Here is a 21,764-nt window from a genome sequence, read left to right as displayed (position 1 = left end):
TACAGGAATTATTCAGTTTTTAAAAAGGTCAACTTTTAGATTAAAGCAGTAAAAAAACTACTTTAAAATTAACAAGAAAAGAGCTTTCACCCCTCACCTGATTACAAGTATCAGACAAAGAATGTATAGCTTCAGAGAACATACTTGCTGAACCCGTATAAATCCATGCAAGAAATTTAAAGAAGCAATTTAATCCATTGCTAGGAGAGAAAGAGAAAACAATTCAGCATTGGTTTAGACAAAATTTTCCCCAAAAGCTTATTTAATTGACCATATATACCTCTATAATAGATTGTGTTCAAAGTAAATGAAAAGGAGCCTATAGCCTTCAAGAACTTACTATCTTTTAGGTAACAAAGGTACAAATTTGAAAATCACAGATTATGGTACCATTAAGTACTCAAATGAAGGGACATGATGTGTGTGAGCAAATTAAGTGCACTTCGAGAATTGATGAGAAAAGAGGACGTTCTACATTTGAACAAAATAAAATTGGAAAGAAAATTTGTGTCTTAGGTAGGTGGAAGAAGATCTGCACTCAGTATTGTCCAGTAGACTAGTGTCAAAGGCAAAACTTTGGTGAAGAGTTGTTTACTTAAATAGGTGAAGACAAATCTAGAACAAGGAGTCCCCAGGTCATACTAGACCACAGATGTTAAAATAAATATGATTAGCTCTGAGCAAGCCAGCTGCTCAGATTCCAACAGTAATGACTAGCATGATTTATCTGAGGCACTATACTAACAGTTTACCATGTTTTATTATAGCTCTCTTATGCAAATATTAACATCCTCATTTTATAAATGAGGGAACTATACATCCCTTTCCTCCACTTGTCTTGAAAGAATCATATCTGCTCCTGCTTCTCAGTTTTCCTCATTTTGTACAACCTTCAAGGCACTAAATAATGGCTTGTATCTCCAATACCACCAACTATTTCTTGCTATAAAGTTCCTAGAAACATTTTAGTAGTTTTCTTAATCTCACAGAAGCATTTGCCACTATCTTCTTAAATCACTGTCTTCCTTGACTTCCATGAAGCACCTGGTTTTCTTCCTGCCTTGCTCCTCACTCTTCTTTAGTAGGTAGCCTCTTTTTCTTCCATTCATTTCTTAAATGTTAGCCTTCATCAAGGTTTTTATCCTAAGGGCTTTTCTCCCTCACACTACACACATTCTCTCGTGGCTTTAATTATCATCTATATACTAGTAACTCTCAACTCTAAATCTCTAGTCCAAATCTCCTTCCTGAGCTTCAGATCATTATATATTAACAATAATTATGAAGTACATCTTATGTACCAGGTACTACACTGAACAGTTAAGGTACATTCCTCTGATGAAGAAAACTTTAATTGCTAACCCCAATTTACTGAAAAACAAAATTAATCCCGTTGACCAACTCTACTTGGGTGCCCTATAAAAACTTAAACTCAAAACTGACTTCAACATTTCCTTTGCTCCCACTGCGCTCCCTCTTCTCTCTGTGATGGTGCAATATCTAATTGTCCAGAAATGTGTGTGGACAACGTCCTTTTCCATACATCCTAAATATTTGCTGAACCTCACCAGGTCTCTCTATCCCTATTACCACTCTCTTAGTTCAGTGCATCATCACCTCTTATTTGTAATATTGCAAACGACTCCTTCTAGCTTAGTGCCCCTCCAATTCTTGATGATAACGTTGTATTTCCTGATCCTATCACAATTCCTGACACATGTTAATAAATATATTTTTGAAATAAAATATCAAACCAATGAATTATGGAATTAATGCTTTTAAACATTTTTATATAGATTATTCAACAAAATGGACAAAAGATCAAACAATAGGAGTCAAGAAGACAGATGACAAAAGATGGCAAAAATATCAACTATGTTTTACACTGAGGTAATTAGGAGAAAAATCAGAGTGCAGATACTCTTCAGTAGCTATAATCCAGGTTGATTTATTACTCTAAAAATATCCTTGGTTATCTCAACTTTTTTTTTAAAAAGAGTTATATCACCTTCAATGAAAATAAGAGAGAATTTTCAGATAGTAACTGTTCTTAGATCTTACTTAACAACGTCAAAAATATACACAGCACAACTTGGGGTGGTGAATGCAAAATACAATATACAGATAACTATTATAGCCTGGTATACCTGACATCCTACATAATTTTATTAACTAATATCACCTCAATAAATTCAATAAAAGAGAAAAAATATATACACAGCACAAACGTGGGTATCTATCCCATTGACTCTTCCCCCATCAATTTACTGACAAAAACAAAGACATCCAACTTCCTCCTAAAATAATATAAACCTCTAACTCTTTATTAGCTACCAACTAATAAACTTATACATTCAAGAATATATACATAAAATAATATATTTTTATTTTAACGGACTCATTTTTCATTACTTACATACAAATGGCAACCATCACCACTTTTCCTGGACCCTTAAGAAAAACCGATGACAATCTGGAACGTGGCTATAGAAGAAAAACAATTTAAAAATCTCTAGAATCTTTAGTTTATAAGTGACTCTGATGCACCAGAAAATATCTCCTCTATCAATACGTCTAAACATCTAGGGTTACTTATTTAATTGTTTTTCCAGAATTTCCTCTATAAAAAGTGGAAAGATGGAAATTCAAAGTACATCTGGATCATTTTCCAGAACCTTAGTTGTTTATTGTTTCCTTGGAATTTCTGCCTACTTCCAGAAAAGAAGAGTTGGTTACATAAAAACTAGGGATGAAGTGAGACAAGTGTATTGAACAAAAATTGACTCTAAAATTTTTCCATTTCTTGCACAACATTTTAACTTTAGAACATTGGAATAGCCGATGTTTCCTGCTCTACTTTAACTCCTGACTGTTGACTAAAAACCAAAGACCTCAAGTGATAATAATGTGTTTAATTCCAAACAGACCAAAACAAAAGGAAATAAAGTAAGTAAAGAAACATATTTAGGGAAAATATTTTTGAGTTAAATGTTTTCTTGCTGCTCCTTAATCATATGGTTTCTGTGTTTTTTCCTCCTGTTCTTTCCTTTCCCTGGAACACTGTCCTCTTCCACTGCAGTCTAGCCAAGTTTCACTCATCCTCTTCCATGTCTGGCCAAGTGTCACCTTTGTATATAAAGCTTTCCTTGGTCCCCCACTGAGAATAAATACTCCCTCTGCTACACATTTATGTTGCACTTTGCATTTCTATTAAAACACTTCATGTATTCTGCCCTATGTCATTTATTCAAGAAATATTTATTGCGCAACTATTATATGCCTGGCACAGTTCCAGAGGCTGGGACATGACAATAAGCAAAACAGAGTCCCTGCCTTGACAGAGCTCCGTCTCGTGCAGAAAGATAAAGAATAAATCCATAAAGGAATACATAATATCGGGCAATGGTAAATATAATGAAGAAACTAAAACAGAGAACTGAGAGACTAACGTGGGGAGTGAGGGTGTATGGTGCAAAGGGTAATTTTAGCTAGAGCAGTCAGGGGAAAAGCTCAATGATAAGGAGGAGGCAAACAGGAGAGAAATCTGGAAGAATGTTTCAGGCAGAATACACAGCATGTTCAAAATCTCTGAAACAGAAATAAGTTTGGTGTGTAAAAGGGACAAAAAAAACACCCTACAAAACAAAAAAGTCTGGTGTGGCTAAAGCACAGACAGGAAAGAAAATGGTAGGAGTTAAGGCCAGAGAAAGGGGCAGGGGTCACAGCTTGCAGGACTTTGTAGACTATGGTAAGGAGTATAAACCTTATTCTAATCGCAGAAAGAAAGCACTGGATGATTTTAGGCAGATCCTAGACATAGTCTGATTTATGTTTGGAAAAAAAATAATTTATGATGTAGAGAATGAATTATGGGGGCAAAAGCAAAGGCAAAGAGATCTATTAGGAGGGCAATCTAGGTAAGAATGGTGATGACTAAGGTTTCAATAAGGTACATGGTGAGAGGCAGTCATACTAGGTGTCTATTTCGGAGAAAACTGACAATGGAATTTGCTAATGGATTTATTTTTAATATTATTTTTTATCCTCACCAAAGAACATTTTTCCTCTTCTATTGCTTTCAGAGGGAGGGAGGGAGAGAAAAAACACCCACATGAGACAGAAGCATCGATTGGTTGCCTTCCGCACATGCCCAGACCGGGGATTATATGTAAACAGACCAGGGACCAAACCCACAAGCAAGGTGTGTACCCTGACAGAGAATCGAACTCCCAACCTTTTGGTTATGGAACAACATTCCAACCAACTGAGCCATACCGACCAGGGCAAGACTTGCTAATGGATTTCAACATAAAAGGGCCTAAAATGAATCTCTAACATTTAAAGGGTGAGTTTAAAAAAGCTGGTTCTTTTGCAAAAACAACAGGGGAGAAGGAAGAATTAAAGAAGAGGAAAAGCAGGAGAAAGACTGTCTTAGCCTTCTAGAGATCAAGGTGTTCCAGGAAAAGGAACACATGCTATGGTGGTGGGCACCTGAACATTTCTTCCTCGTTGCTTTGGTCTTCCCCCCTCGCTCCCAATAACGCTGGCCTCTTTCACATGACCGTGCTCTCCTCGCCAGTGGCCTCTGGACACTGACTAAGTTCATGAGACAGGTAAGCTGGTAAGTCTGGGAGAGATTGCTGGGTATGCTTAGCTCCTTCCTTTATTAAGGGATTTCATACACCTTTTCTGTTTTTCCATGGCTCTGTATCTGGGCAAGAGGGGCTAAGTTAGCTACAAATTACTGGGCACATCTAAGTAAGAAGTCTTTAAGATCGAAAGCACTGGTCTGGAGGTTTGAGAAACAGTGGAGGAAAACAGAGTGAGATTTTAGGCTGTTCGTGAGGCCATGCCAAACTCTGGCCAAGAGTTTATTCTTCGTGAGGCCCCATGGTTTACAGCAGTTTTGTCCCCTGGCACTCAGGCTGCAGTGGCCTTGAGGAAGTAGAAATAGCTCTCACTGAAGGTGCTGGCCCACGGAAGGTTCTGCCACTAAAGAGAATCCACACCTTCGGGGCAGCACTCGGGTGCCACAAACATAGAGCTCAAAGGGGATATGGAAATTAAGAAGTTCTGAGTACAATGAATGGGACGAAAAAGCATTTCATTGTTGACAATTTCTAAGTTTTGCAATGTCTTGAGTATAACTCAGAAGAAAGAAAACAATTTGCCGTTAGCCTTTCTCCAGATAGGACATTCACTCCTTGATAGGAGATACTTTCCAGCTACATTTAAATGCAAAGTTGACTCTGCCTATGCATGTTGGTGATGTTGGTGACTTTGGTAAAAGCCATTTCAGTGCAGTGGTAGAGATGAAAGCCCAACTGATAAGGATCCAGGGGAAAATAAGAGGTAGAATGGTAACGGTAAATTTCAGTATTAATTTCTTCTAGTTGGAAGGAAAACAACAGTATTCTAGCATGCATGTAGATAAGTTAATAAATCTGGCGATACAAAGTGAGGTACATTTATCAGATTAAGCTATTTTTTCAATGAAATATGAAGCAAGATCATTAGCCAAAGAGCAAAGAGTGAGAGCCCAGGCCAGGTAGCTCAGTTGGTTGGAGTGTCATCTGATATGCCAGGGTTAAGGGTTCAGTCCCCAGTCTGCGTACATACAAAAGTCAACCAATGAAAGCAGAAATAAGTGGAGCAACAAATTAATGTTTCTCCCCTCTGCCCCCACCTCTTAAAATCACTTAAAAAAAAAGAGTAAAGAGTAAGGCAGGAAGTTTGAAAAGAGAGGAAAAAATTCAATAGCTATCTCAGAGTGGGAAAGGGAATATATTAAGGGAGTTTAGAAAGACTGTCAAATAACATTGAGTGTACACTGATTCTGTATACTCATATAACAAAGAAAGAACAATAAAAAGAGCTGTGTAATTTTGTCCTCCAGGGGTTGAACTTCTGGAGTATAAGCAGAGAACTGGCACTTTACATGTTTAACCAGAGTTATGAGTAGGAGATAGGATAAAGAAAATTAAAGGTGGATATGAGAGAGCTAAATCTTGCTAAAAAACTGAGAAAATAAAGTCTTCTCCCTCACCTTTATTTATGTACTCATGGTTTACAACACAGTCCTAAATTTAAAGAGAAATTATGTCCCAATTTTTTAAAATTTCAAAAATTGGACAGAAGCAAATAGACTATAATTCAGTCAATTACAATGTCATCAAGGAAATCCTGAATTAGGATCACAGACATGCTGGTATTTCACAATGGACTGACACTAGAGTTTCACTGTGTAACACATGCACATCATCAGAAAGATATCCTTACCTTGGTGTTTCCCAGGAAGTCTCTATATTCTTTTAATATTTTTTGGTTTCTAAATAGCCCTATAAGAAAAGAATAACAAAACATATTTAAAGATTGAGGGAGGGAGAGGGGGGAGGGGCAGGGGAAAGTGGTGGGGGGAAGGCAGAGACAAATGTATTTGGAAAAATAAATTAACTTTAAAAAATTTAAAAAATATTTAGCTTATATGTATCCTTATCAATCATATTTTAGATTAATACAATTATTCTCTTCAAGACTATGTTACATATGCTTCATTTGCTACCAGAAAAAAGTATCAGGTTATTGTAAGAAATCTGGATTTGTAACCCAATTAAAAAATTGGCAAAGGATTTGAATAGATCTTTTTCCAAAGATAATATACAAACGGCCAACAAGCACATGAAAAGATGCTCATATCATGCATCATTAGAGAACTGCAAATCAAAACCACAATGATATATCACCTCACACCCATGAGAACGGCTACTATGAGGAAGGAAGGAGGAAGGAAGGGGGGTAGGGGAGAGGAGGCGGGGGAATAGGGTACTGGGGGGGGGGGGAAGGTAGAGAAATTGGGACAACAGTAATAGTATAATCCATAAAACATAATTTTAAAAAAATTGTTAAAATGGTAAATTTTATTTTGCATTTTTTTTTGCCAGAATAAAAAACAAGGCAGGTGGAAATTTGGATTTGCAATGAGGTAAGGACAGTTTGATAAGATGCTCACCTCAAAATTAACTAAAATCAATGATTTATTTAAGCCTGATATAAAAAAATGATTCTTCAATTTTAACTCAAAGTTTAAAAATACAGGGCAAAATTATTTTCATATTATCATATTTTCTCAAGTTGTTACTTTAAATGTTTCCTTTACTATATAGACAAAGCTATTCATAGCATCATTATTTTAACAGCAAAAGACCAGAAACAACTTATAGGGGAACGATAGAATAAACTATGGTACACCCCCCCAAAACGGAGTATTACTAAAAGGAACAAAGAAAAAGTCTCCATTTATTGCTACAGAAAGCTCCCTAGGATGACATACTCACAAAAAAAAAAAAAAAATCAAGGACAGAAAGTGTGTTTAGTATGTCTTATTTATGCAAGGGGTGTGGTACGCTATTTTTTTATATCTTGTATGTAATATATGTATGTATGTATGTTATTTTATATTTTTTAAAAGTAGACAAAATAACCCCAAAACTAACTTTTTAAATGGTTACATATGCTAAACAAAGGAAACAGGGTGGAAGGGACAGGGATGGAAACTAAATTTCTCTGAAGTATTTTGTCTTGTAAAATATGACTTTGGAATCATGTAAATGTTTTATAATTATCAATATTTGATGGATTATTCACACAGAAAGAAATTTCAACAGTTACTGCCCGGACGAAAAATGAGAAAGTATTAGAGGAAATAAAAAAAGACTTTTTATTCTTTATATTTATATACTTTCTAAAATCACAAGCATGTATTACTTTTGTCATTGATACGTATATATGTAAATCAATTACCTGAAACATTTCATATGTTTTTTAAATTTTTTAAATTTACTTATTTTTAGAGAGAGAGGGAGAAAGGGAGAAAGAGCAAAACAGATGTGAGAAAGAAACATTGTTTAGCTGCTTCTCATACATGCCCCAACTGAGAGCCAAACCTGCAACCTGGGCACGTACCACCAGCGGGAATCAAACATGCAACCTTTCACTTTGGAGGACGCTGCCCAACCAACTAACCTATACTGGTCAGGGCCATATTTCATATTATATTAATCCTAATTCTATAAAGGTTGGCTCTGTCACTACAACACTGAGTTGTTCAATTCCCTAGAGGTCTTATATGCATCTTAAATCTGAAGCACCAAGCAGTTTCTAGTTCATAGATGTCTGATAAATATCTGAATTAGTTAATTAAAGTAGAAATCTGGTAGCTGAATTAACAGACTTTTCCACAAAAAAGCACTATCCTATCGCTTTTAGAACAAGCATAATCTTCAAATCAGACCATCGTTTTACTAATAAGGTCTGACAGAAACCACAAACTAACTTCACTTCCTCCCATCATCTCTAAAAAGCTATAGAGGATAAAACAAACAAATAGATATTGTTTTTATAAAGTAACTGAATCCCAAAATGGATATTGCTATATGCTACAACCAAAAAAAGCCAAAGGCAAAGGTATGCAACCAGAACGGAGTCCCTAATTATAGGTACTATTCTTACCTATGAGTTACAGGCACACCTCGTTTTATTAAGCTTCACTTTACTGCGCTTCACAAATGTGTTCTTTTAGAAATTGAAGGCAACCCTCCCCGCCCCTCCTCAGTAAAAAGATTATGGCTTGCTTCATTGCGATACTCACTTTATTGTGGTGGTATGGAACCGACCCCGTAGTATCTCTGAAGCACACCTGTACTTTCCACTTAACTTAGCTTTAAACTGAATATACTTACTTTCTCTGTATTCTATTTCTGCTTCCTTACGCAGTTTTTTCTCTCTGGCAAGAGCTTCACGGCTTCCCCAAACTTCCAAAGATCTGTTCATGAATACATGACCCATAACAGTAAACAATTTTAATGACTCTACTGTATCATATTTAAATCTAGATAAAGCATATAACTATATAGAATCTTACAACAAAGCTTAAGGTCCTTTAGAAAAAAACAACATAAAGCACTTAAGAAACTTTTCTAAACTAAATTTAAACAAAACAGTAAATTTAACAGCAAATTTTCTTAAAAATTAAGATATTTTTAGTTAGGTAATACATACTAGTAACTCCCAGATAAATTTGCCAATATGAAAATGTTCTACTTCAAAAAACTAAAATATGTCATTTAAAAAATTCTGGGCCTGTCTAAAATGTGTTTTTATTAATCTCAAATTCAGCTTGTATTTTTATTCTACAGGAACTATGTCCTTACTTTGCCTCCACATCGGACCTCAAGTACACGGTAAAGGACTCAGTATCCTCGTGAGGACTTCGTTGTCTGATTTTTCGAAGTTGTTCCAGATCACTGAAGAAAGAAACATGTTGAATTTATTCAGACAGTGTTCATACAGTTTATGTACTTAAAAGGATTATTAAGAACATATAAAAGCCACTACACTGATCCTCATCTTAAAATATCATAGATCTGTGTTGCACTTAAAGATGAGTTTATAAAGACTGCATTTTGTATACAAAATCTGGTCTAGAGACAGTGAAAAAAAATTATTCTTGATGCTCAATACAGATACCATACATATATGTAGAGATTAAGTTCCTTCGTAAGTGCTTACATTTCTTCTGCTATGGACACACCACTGCAATGTCTGATGTCTTGTATTCTCAAAAAATGTGAAAACTAGAAAAAATCATGGACTAGAGTATCATCCCTCTATTTAAGAATTTAAATTTAAAATTTGCAGCCTTGTTTGTTTACAGCCAGATTAAGTGTTAGTGTCATTCAAAGTTACAAAGATAATATTTCAATCCCATGATCTTTAATCATTTTTCCCTTCTCTTAAATTTGGAAAAGTTTATATATTCATCAAGTCACTATTAAATAGTAATTCTATATTTAATTATTGGTGTTCCTAATAAAATCTTGTCATGGCAATGAAAAGACCTATAAATTAAAACATGATAACTATGGAATATTAAGTTCTAAATTAAATCTGGAGTTAAAAAATATCAACAATCAACTACCACATGTAGGTTAAACAGTCTGGGCCAAATATTAAAGAGTATTCTAGTTTCCACTCTGTCACTGACTCATGAAATGAGCTGGATCATCACTGCCATCTTCATTATTTTTCCTGGCATATAATGTGGAAACAGCAATACCTAGCCTACTTAATTCACAAAATTTTTGTGAAAACTAAATGAAATACTCTATATGAAATAGAATACAGTTTCACGTCAATGTTATCATTATCACTTTACTAGTTATATAAGTTATGAAACTGACTGTAGGATTCCTCATTTCTTGATAATGTACCACAGAGAATGACCATGAAGGAGAGGGAAAAATGGGGTAGGTCACATCTGATATCTCTAAAAGACTAAGAAATCTTCCACATAAATATGGCTTTTCTAGGTAAACATATAAAGGGAAATTTTTAAAATAGATGACAAATATAATCTCAATAAATCTCCACGATTACAAGAAAATTAGTAACTAGAGATCAGATAGAAGTAAAAATAATTATGAGGTGGGACCCAAAAACCCGCCAGAATTTATTTATAAAAAATTGTGTATTTATTCTTATATGTTTAAACTTCCATCACCTTCCAAATACTCTCCATTTGATGCAATCACCTATTGAGACTTTTTACCACTGTTGAAAACAGTTTTGAGCTTCTCAACTTTGATGCCTATTAGTGCTTCTGCCATTTTTTGTTTCACCTCGTCCGCATCAGCTAAACATTTCCCTTTAAGGACTTTTTTCATGTGGGCAAGACTGGGTGAACAGGCAGGGCAGGGCATGGGGATGAGGAGTGGGGTGGTCATGCTGTGTGTTTGATCCAAAATTGCCTAACACTCAGCACGGTATGGGCGGATGGGCTTGTGAATCACCCATCACAAAAATGGGCTAACCATTAAAAGAGTCTTCAAAAAAAAATTCACCAAAGCCGAATACAGCCTCTGACAATGCCAGCTGCTAGTTGTGCCAGTTGATACAGATGTATTCCTAGAACTCACCTAGTGGGGGGAAGCCTGTACTATAAGGGGCCTGTTTTCCAGAAGATAATTCTGGGGGTTTTGGGGGGTCCCTTCCCTTGTATACTCAACAGAAACCAAGCATGGAATATAAATATAAATGTACTAACTAAATTAAGAACTATTCAATTCTGCCAGCCAAAAAAACAAAACTAAAAAATCAAACAAAAGTATGCAAATAATCTTAATATTGATTAATTCTGACACGTGAACATAACAATAAAGCCCTTAAGATCTTGTGTGACACACAGATTTTGAAAATTTGCCTTTCTGAATTTAAGAAGCCCAGAAAGACGGAAATTGCTCATGCTGGAGCAGAATTCAATCTAGTAAGTAAATAATTTTAACATTTTTAAAAATAAATTAAAATACTTAATTTAGGAAGAAGCCATGGGAGAGTTTCCACAAGGGTGGTAGCAGGTAATGCATTCTAAGAAATAAATGGCTATTTAAAATTAGAGACCAAACTATCACTTTTTAAAAAATATGTCCTGACCAGTTTGGCTCAGTTGGGTGTCATCCCGCAAAGCAAGGAGTCAACTGGTTCGATTCCCAGTCAGGGCACACGCCTGGTTTTGGGTTTGGTCCCTGGTCAGGAAGCATGCAAGAGGCAACCAATTGATGATTCTCTCTCACATTGATGTTTCTCTCCCTCTCTTTCTCCCTCTCTAAAAATTAAATAAAATCTTAAAAAAACACAAACAAAACTATACCTGGCTTTAAGGCAGAACTCATTTATTGCTCTGACTCCGGTGATGAAATTATTCTGAGTGTACTTTGGTCCATACTCCCTCTTCTTAAGGACTGCTTTGACTAAAACCAAAAAATAGTGGAAAACAAAAAATATGCACAACAAAAGTCATATTAAAGACAAACATATGTCAAGGCTTCACTAATGAATTCCATAAAATAAAAATATGTTTCCTGATGCAATAAATGGCATCAGAAAAAAAAATTCTACAATAATCTGTTAGTATATATAAACTAACTTATTAAGCAGTATTTCTTAAGTGGCTTGCAGACAAAAAAGTTTGAAAGCCACTGAACTGCTTCACATAATGCAACAAAGCTGAAGTAAACAAAAGGAACATTTTTATCAATTAAAAATTAAATAAAGTTTATTACAGAGTACAGGTAAAATACTACTACCTTCTTTTAAATTATTTACTTATTATCAAGTATTAAACTTTCCACAAAAAAGCCAGAGACATCAATAATAAAATACCAATTGGGCATCAATTATAATCTGTGAGTTAAAAATTACATTCAATATTGGTCTATGTTTATAAATCATATTAAAGTGAGACTTTTGGTCACATGACATAGATAAATAACAAATATCCGAAGAGCAAGAGCAAAATAACAGAATAAACTCGTGTTCTGTTACAAATTGACACCTAGTCACCTCACATTCTATTCTCATATCTATTAATTAATAAATTTTCTGTTCTACTTTTAAATTCAAAGAGTAACTTAAGACTAAAATTATCTATAATTGCAGTAGGTAAAAGGACTCATTCATGAACTTTTAAAATCAAAAGCACAAATAACACTTAACATTGCAAAAATCAAGTTCAGTATAAAAACCAAAACCTCATTGGAGCCCTGGCTGGGAGCTCAGTTGGTTGGAGCATTGCCCCGTATACCAAAAAAGATTGTGGGTTCAATTCCCGGTCAGGGTACATACCTAGGCTGTGGGTTTGACTCCCCAGTTGGGGTGCATACAGGAGGCAACCAATCGCTGTTTCTCTCTGTCTCTCCCCCTCCCCCTTTCCTCTCTAAAAATCAATAAAAACATACCCTTGGGGTTGAAGATTTAAAAGAAAACCAAACAATCTTATTTGAAAAAAACAGTATATTAAAAAGTTCAGGTTTATTTTTACATAAGTTCAAGTCTGAACTGCCTACTCCAATTATCCTAAAACTCAAAATCCAGATTAGTTTCTCTGGAGCAGAGAAGGAAGTGACATCTGTCTTTGAAAAGATTAGGGTTTTTTTTAAATTACTTTTTAAAAATTTCTTTAAAGTAGCTAGAAATCTCTGTTTGGCCTGTATTTGGCCCAGATTATTAATGATAATGTCTGCTATCAGAGTAATTATTCTTAATTGTAACTGTGTACCAGGTATCATCTTCAAAATTATCCTACCAAAGAAATCCCATTTTTAGTACCATATTATAGAGGAGAAAACTACGGCTCAGAGAAGTCAAGCAAACTGCCCAAAGTCATAGAACTGGTACATGTTGGGGCCACAGATTAAATCCTGTTTTGTCCGACTCCAAAACCACAGTGCTCCTAATCACAGAGTTACTACCTCTGAGAAACACGCTGCTTTCGACTGGGGTCCTCAGCTCATCGGAAGCCACAGCTTGTTATAAAGAACCAAGCTGCAGATTCCTTACACACAATCACTTCTAGAAAAGAAAGTTGGACAAGGCTGTCCAGACTCTTTCTAGATGTGAAAAAGTTGTAGCTTAAAGGTGTTGACCTCTGGTTCTTTAATCACATTACTTTTGTAAAATGATAAGGTAATTAATAGTTTTTCTTTGCCATTACTCCTTTCCTTGGGCTTTTGAGAAAAAAAGGCAATTACCACAAAATTTGTGACCAAAATGCAAAGTTAACTTCAGCAGAAAATTAGCTCATAAATAGGAGAATAAATCCTTATGGTCAATAACCCTAACCCTCATAATAATATAACTATAAAAAACACTATATAAACTAATTTCATATATTTAATTTTAAAACACAATTATAATAAAAAACAGAATAAAATATATTTACCTCTTACTTGGAGAGGGTCTTGCTTAATCAGTGGAGCTTTGAGTTCTTCACCTATATTTTCTGCTGTAAAGTTTATTAAAACATTTACATTAATCAATGGCTTCATACAAACCTATACACTTAATTATTAGCGAACAATCTGGCAATGTATAAAAAAAGTAATATAACATAGGCAAATTGGACTTATCCTAGGAATGTTAAAAGCGGTTAAACATTAGAAAAGCTACTGATTACCCTCTTAACAGATGAAAGGAGAAAAACTATAGAGTCACACAGGAGCTAAAAAAGTTTTAATAAAATTCAACACCCATGCAAGTTTCAAACCCTCTCAGAAAATTAGGACAAAAAGGAATTTCTTTAAAGGGTAAAACAAACCTAAACATTGTATGCAATGGGGAAACTTTAGATGCATTTCTTTAAAATAAGGACAACAAGGACAGACACACTGTTGATTCTTCTACTTACGACTCTTCTAGAGATGCTATCAATGAATAACTGTTACTGAACAGTTACTGAAACTACTGTACAACCCTCTGCCCTCCAAATAAGTAAATAAGTAAGAGGAAGTTAGAATCTACTTTACATCATCAACAACCAATTCCAGATAGATAGTGTCTTTAGTGTCACAACATTTACATGCCTAACAGACGACAATATTGCCTATTTTTACAGTAGAGTCAGATTTCTTAAGATATAAACAACACAAGGAAAAATGGACAAATTCTGCTAAATTAAAATTCAGAACATCTGCTCATCAAAAGGTCCCATTAAAAAATAGAAAGAAAAGAAAAGCCTCAAATTGGGAGAATGTATTTCCAACAACTACAATCAACTAAGGATAAGTATCAAGAATATTTAAGAATTCCTTCAGATGAATAAAAGATGAATAACCCAACAGAATACATGGAATGAGGACAAGAACAAATTTGCATTGAAAAGGAAATACAAATATCCAATGAACTGGAAGAAGCGAGATGATTGCCTCATTATTAATAGAATACAAATGAAACAACAAGACACCATTTTATAATCTTCAGGTTAGGAAACTGAAAAAGCATGACCATACCTAACGGGTGCATACCTAGGGGTGCGAAGCAACGGGAACTCAGACACTGCTGATGGAAACATGAACAGGCAAAAGGTAAAAAAAAATACCATGGTAAACAAGTTGGCATTATCTAACAGCGGAACACAAGCTTAATTCACGACCTAGCAATTCCACTTTTAGGTTAATATATTGGGTTGACCAAAAAGTTCGTTTGGTTTTTTCCATTTAGACAAATCCAGTAGTGCTTAGTTGTCTTTAATTTCATTCAACACAATTTTGTTAGAGTGTATTGTGACAGCTGTCATAGCAGGTGCACTTAAAAAAACATCAAAATTGGTGAATTTTTTGTAGCCATTTTAATATTGAGGATGGAAGAAAATACACAACATTGAAGATAGAAGAAAATATGCAACATTGAAGATGAAAGAAAATACACAATATTTTTGGCATATTGTTTTATTATTTCAAGAAGGGTAAAAATGCAACTGAAATGCAGAAAAAGATTTGTGTGGTGTATAGAGAAGGTGCTGAGACTGATCGAACATGTCAAAAGTGGTTTGCAAAGTTTCACGCTGAAGATTTCTCGCTGGACAATCAGGTACACCAGTTGAGGCTGATAACGATCGAGTCATTAACTGAGAACAATCAACATTATACCATAAAGGAGATAGCCAACATACTCAAAATATCCAAATCAATAATTATTGGTGAAAATAAAAATGAGCCTTCTATTTTATGAGAAAAACCATACAGGCTTTTTAGTCAACCCAATACTTAGTTTATAGAAACCTGCCTGAGGGTACAAGAAGAGAGGTATATGAATGTGCAGAGCAGCATTATGTTGTGCTGTTTTAAACTGAAAACAATCCGAATGCCCATAAGCAAAATAATAAACTAACTCTATTCTATTTATATAACATTTCACACAGCAGTGAATAATAATAAACATAATGACTCTCTTTCTTTAAACCCTTACTGTATGCCAAGCACTAAGTACTTTTCCATGTACCAACTCATTTAATTCACACTGCCCTGAAAAATACATGCTATAATTATCTCCATGAAAATTAACAAACCAAACACATATGCCATTAAGATAAATCTTAGTAACAAAATTTAATGAAAGAAGTAAATCACAAAAGAATACATACTATAAGCTATTACAATAAAAGTATATAAAAAAAGCTAAACTAACAATTAGGGATATGTATACAAATATCTAAATCTATTTCTTTTTCTTTTTTTTTAAATCAAGAGACAAGCACAAAATTCAGGACAGTCAGACTAGATACACAGGGTGAGGGAAAATGTTATTAAGAATGTAAGGTTTTGAAGAAACCCAAAACATTAATTTGAAATAACATAAGCACCTCTCTGTTCATCGCAGCATTTACAATCACCAAGATATAAAAGCAGACCGAGTGTCCATCAGTAGATGCCTGGATAAAACAACGGTGGGACATTTATACAATGGAACACTACTTGGCTGTAAAAAAGAAAGTTTTACTCTTTGCAAAAGCATGAGGAGACATGGAAAATACTATATTAAGAGAAAGAGAGGGAAGGAAGTAAAGTTCTTAGGTTGGGTGGTAAATGCCCAAATGTTGATTTTTGTGTTCTAACTTACATAATATTTTCTTTTATAAGTATCAAATATTTTATAACAGCATTCTCAACTTTAAAACATTTTCCCTTATATTTATATCCTCATTCAACAAAATAGTATTTGAGTTTATTAATTATAACTAACATTTACTAAGTATTTGTCACATGTGACATACCATACTATGTGCTTTGTGTGCATTATTTAATTTAATCCTCACAAAGCTGCTCTGAAGTACTACTATCTTTATCTTGTTGAAGAAACTGAGGCACAGAGAAGTTTTATAACTTTCCCCAAAGTCACAGAGCTAGTATTTTAAACATAGAGTTACTGAAACTCAAGTCTTTATGATTATGTCTTTTATTTTAGATTTTATTTATTTTTAGAGAGAAAGAAGGAGAGAAACATCAACGCGTGGTTGCCTCTCGCGTGCCCCCCACTTGGAACCTGCACCCAGGCCTGCAACCCAGGCATATGCCCCGACTGGGGATCGAACTGCCCTTTGGGCCACAAGCTGGCACTCGAATCACTGAGCCACACCAGCTGGGGCTGATTAGTCTATGTCTTAACCACTTTACTGCCTCAATGTTTAAAATAATATTTAATTTATGAGTAGATGTTTGTGTAATTTTCATGGGGGGGAAAAGCACAGAAGTGAAAACCAGATTAGCAAAATGGACATCGCTAGTAGTCTTTTGGTAACGGCAGTACCAGCAGGAAGAGTGAGGACAGAGGCAACAGGATGAAGTGAGAACGTGAGATGACAAAGTAAAAGCAATATTTGCACTCTCAGCAGGAGCTGGAATGAAGAATGGAATAAAGGAAAGACTGACAGTATTTTACACAGAAATGGGAATGATGAAGTGAAAGGAGGACTTGTTGGTGAAAGGGATTAACAGAATAATCACAAGAGCAAAATCCTTGAGCAGATGAGATAGCAGAAGATCCAGAACCTACGTCTCTGAAAAGAAACAAAAATAAACTGTTTCCATCTATTTCGAATACAAATGTATTCGAAATATATGGAACACCATAAAATCTGACTTAATTAGTGGCACATTTGGGCTCTGTCTTTTTTTTTTTTTTTTTTTTTTTTTTTTTTACTTTTAAATCACGTTTATTCTATTACAGTTGTCTCAGTTTTCTCCCTCTTTGCCCCCCTCCACCCATCCCAGCCCTCCGTGCTCTCCCACAGTCAATTCCCACCTCTTTTGTCCATGCCCATGGGTCATTCGTACATGTTCATTATTTAGTCCCTTCTCCATCTTTCCACCATTGTCCTCCTTCCCCATCCCCTCTGGTCACTTTCAGTCGGCTCCATGTTTCCGTGCCTGTGGCTTGTTTTGTTCGTTAGTTTTGTTGAATAGATTCCACTTATAGATGAGATTATATGGTATGTCTTTCACCAACTGGCTTATTTCACTTAGCATAATATTCTCCAGGTCCATCCATGTTGCAAAAGGCAAGAGTTCCTTCTTTCTTTTTTTTTTTTAATGCAGATTGATTTTATTTATTTTTTTAATGTCAAAATCCATTATAAAATATTAAAAGATTTAAATCCATTATAAAGTCTCAGCAATTAAAACAGCATGACATCAGCAGAGAAATAATCAAGTAGACTAATGAAATAAAATGAGCGTTCTAGAAACAAATGTATATATCTGTCTAACTAGACTCTGCCATCATATTGTTTGTTTTCAGTTTCCCATTCTTTTTTCTTTGCTTTTTTTTTATTTTGCCTTTCCTGCCACCTGCTGGACTGATCAAATTTTCTATATCCTCCTCTGACCCCATCCCCTATGCTGGTCTGGAATTTGTAATATTCTATTTTTACTGTTCTAATGATTCCACTTAAAAATTTAACATGCATACTTCCCTCTTACTCTTTCTTACATCTATAAAGTTATTCAGTATCTTTACCTTCTTCTGGAACAATAAATAAATCTTTAACCACTGAAAACTTCTACTTTACTACTCTTGACTAAAACCTTAGCATAAATATAACAAAGTTTATTATTTTTATTATCAATAGTTAATTTTACCAACATATTTTATCCATTTTTGTTCTTCATTGTCTCTTACATCTCAACCCTTCTGTCCCACTGGGTTTACTATGCATGCTATAGAAATATGTACTTTGCCTTGGCTTTTGTGGCTCAGTTGGTTGGGCATCATCCCGCAAAACGAAAGGTTGCCAGTTCAATTCCCATTCAGGGCACACACCTGAGTTGCAGCCCTGGCTGCCAGTTGGGGCATGTGCGAGAGGCAACTGATTGATATTTCTCTCCCTCTCTTTTTCCCTCCCTTCCCCTCTCTCTAAAAAAATCAATAAATAAAATCTTTTTTTTTTAAAAAGAAAAGAGATATATACTTTAGATGACATCTAGTAATGGGGAGGTCAGGGGGTGGAGGGACTGAGCAAAGAGGAAAAAGGACTCATGGACATGGACAACAGTGTGGTGATTGCTGGGGGGAGGGGTATAAGGAGACTAAAAGGTAAAGTTAAAAAAATACAAAAAAGATTAAATTTTTAAAAATCGTTTTCTAAAAAAATGTAGGTGGGTTAGTAATTAATGACATTCTCTTTACATATTTGAAAGTGCTTTTATTATGCCTTCACTCTAGAATGATTATTTAGACCAGTGTAAAATTCTAGGGTAACATTTATTTTTCCTTTACTCTTTCATGGATATTACTCCAAATCATCCTCCCTTTGTTTTCTGCATATTGTTTCAGATAAAAAGTCTACTTCAAAAGAGCAACAACTGCACTGACGGCATTCAGACGTTTCTCTTTGGAAGCTTTTAAGTTGGGTTGTTTTTTGTTTTGGTTTTTAAATCTGTGGATTTCTTTTCACTTCCACTGCTTAATACTTTATCCTTTAGACCTGAAGATCTGTGTTTTTCTCAAATTCTGAAAAATTCTCATCCATTATCTCTTTATTTACTTCTCTATCATTTCTCTATCCTCTCTCTCTGAAATGCCTATTAAATGTAGGCTAGAGCTTCATGCCTCTTAAAATGCTTTTCATTTTTTTGAAAATCTTTTTGCTTTCCTTTGCACATTCAGGGTTTCAATTTATGAATTCTCTACTTAACTATGATTATTAAATTTTTATTTTAGTGACTACATTTTCATTTCTAAGATTTCTAGTTGGCTCTTCTCCAGATTTGTTCTGGTTTCATTTCTGCTAGTTTGTGTTTCAAAATATACGAGTACTTCATTTATTCTTTTGAGGAAATTTAACTCACTTTAAAGCAATTCAGGCTATTATTTTAATATCATCTGGAATTAATTCATATTTGATAGCTGATTTTTAAAATTTTCTTCTCATTAGACTTCTTCATGTCTTTTTTATTTTTATATTTTATTGAGGTATAATTGACATATAACAGTGTGAATTTAAGGTGCACAATGTATTGATTTGATACATGTATATATCGCAACATGATCCTTCCTGTATTTTTAAGTTCTGGAATTTGCAGTGTTATTCTGATTAGGCTATATACCCTTTCGCTCTCCTCCTCATGCTCCAGTGCTTAGACCTCAACCCAATCCTTCTATCCTGAACCAGATCTCACACTGGCAGTTTGAAATTCCTATCCCTCAGCGAAAAAATGGCAGGTTTCAGGTCCAATTTGTCCTCTGGGCTCCCTACCCTACAGCCTCCTACAGGACATAGCCTCAGGTAACAGATGGAAGAGGCTATTTTCAGTCCCCTGTAGGGGCAGGTGTTTCAGCTCAGACAGTGGTCTGACTCCAGCACCTGGCTATGAACGTAGCACTTGCAAGTCCATTACCCCACACACGGGAACTCCTACTTACCCATCCAGAGTCCGGCACTTTTTGTTCCATTTCTCGGACATAGCATGTTTTTTGAGTCCTGCTATTTCTTCAATTTTCTTTTTATATTTTACCTACCACTCCAATGAATGAGAAGTGAAACAGGCACCTTGAAACATCTATTCACCACACTGTTCCCTTGCTTAGAGTTTCTGATTTACCTTCTTTCAAGGCTTTTATGGATACATTAAATGTCAATAGACTAGGCACTAACAAAGGTAAAACTCTCTTTGAAATAAAAGCAAAAAATCTTTATGTAACTTTTAGTGTATTTCTTCATTATTTTTCAGTGAAAGCCACTGATTAAATGACTTAACATAGTATATACAGAAAACCCCAAAAGGCTTTTTTTAACTATTCACAAAATTCTAAGTACGTTATAATGGCATATAGACAAAGATAGGCTTAAAAGCACTTAAATTACCATAGCTTGTAACACTTGTCATTTAACAGTTAAATGATTATTATAATTTCATTTTTGTCTACCTACACAGTAAGCAAATTCTAAAGCACTTTATAGAACCTATATATCACTTTCTTAAAACTTTGCTTTGGTGAACAGAGAGTATGGTAGAGGAAAGTGAAATGAAAGAGGTGGTAGAATAATAAGCTTCCAACCCTTACCTCGTGTCTGAACAACTAAAATCTACTGTCAAAAATTTCAGACAGCCCTCCTTTCCACCAAACACAGTTTGGTTGTTCAACCAAACGCAGAAAATGAGTTGCTCTAAGACTGGTATTTCTGGGTATTCCTCTCACTACAAGCTGTATACATGTTATTAATTATATAGTGTTAAGAATCACAAACAAGAAATGTTAGCAAATGGCTCAAACATATGTATGAATACCTATTTTGCACACTGCCACCTTTATAAACTTAGATGTATCACTGGACTAGAATTATTATGGTTTCAAAAAGTAACCAGACATTTCATCCATGAATATCTCTAGACATTTTAAGTTCAAGTCCTGGCTGTTTGCCACACATCTGCTGTCATTAGCAAAATTAAAACTAATTTTACTAAAATTTTAAACATCTGAATGCTCCTTAAAAACTTAAGGATTCCTTAGCAAATCTCTGCCTCTTAATGAGCTGTTCCTGACTTTATCATGCGATTTGAATTATTCAAAAGTCAATCTCAAACCTTTAAATATACAAATTACCGTTCAATCAAGCAATTACTTGCTGTCTATCTGATGGCTAACAAGGCCTAATCTGGCCTAAACTAATTCTGAAAAATTGAGCCCAAAATAAAACCACCATAAACAATGTATTTCTAATACAAAAATATAAACTAACATTTTTATTCCAGTGTAGAAAAAAGAAACCTAGTTATGGATTTCAACTTCAAGCACTTTGTATAGAGGAACCAACATTAAGTACTTTTTGTGTGAGTCTATGTTAAACTCAGAAGAGCATGATAACGTAATCTGCCCTTAATTATATTATTGCATCACTTGTTTCGTCTCCTATTTTGATGATCTAATAAATACGC

The 21,764-nt window shown here is 34.7% G+C and overlaps 1 protein-coding gene across 1 annotated transcript in view; it reads right to left on the bottom strand.

Annotated features, from left to right (window-relative positions):
• Positions 1–21,764, bottom strand: part of SLC30A9 (solute carrier family 30 member 9) — a 64,944-nt gene that overhangs the window by 30,506 nt on the left and 12,674 nt on the right. Inside the window, exons 3-9 of the mRNA XM_054582123.1 lie at positions 13,775–13,837; positions 11,705–11,804; positions 9,210–9,302; positions 8,739–8,821; positions 6,280–6,338; positions 2,417–2,484; positions 98–200 (exon numbers count right to left, since the gene is read on the bottom strand). Of these exons, the coding sequence (XP_054438098.1) occupies positions 98–200; positions 2,417–2,484; positions 6,280–6,338; positions 8,739–8,821; positions 9,210–9,302; positions 11,705–11,804; positions 13,775–13,837 (569 nt within the window). The remainder of the gene's footprint in view (positions 1–97; positions 201–2,416; positions 2,485–6,279; positions 6,339–8,738; positions 8,822–9,209; positions 9,303–11,704; positions 11,805–13,774; positions 13,838–21,764) is intronic.

The sequence above is a fragment of the Pteronotus mesoamericanus genome, unplaced genomic scaffold (assembly GCF_021234165.1).
Source record: "Pteronotus mesoamericanus isolate MK-2021 breed Mesoamerican mustached bat unplaced genomic scaffold, CSHL_Meso_final contig_68, whole genome shotgun sequence".
Classification (NCBI taxonomy): Eukaryota; Metazoa; Chordata; class Mammalia; order Chiroptera; family Mormoopidae; genus Pteronotus; species Pteronotus mesoamericanus.
This window is presented reverse-complemented; position numbering and strand designations above follow the sequence as displayed.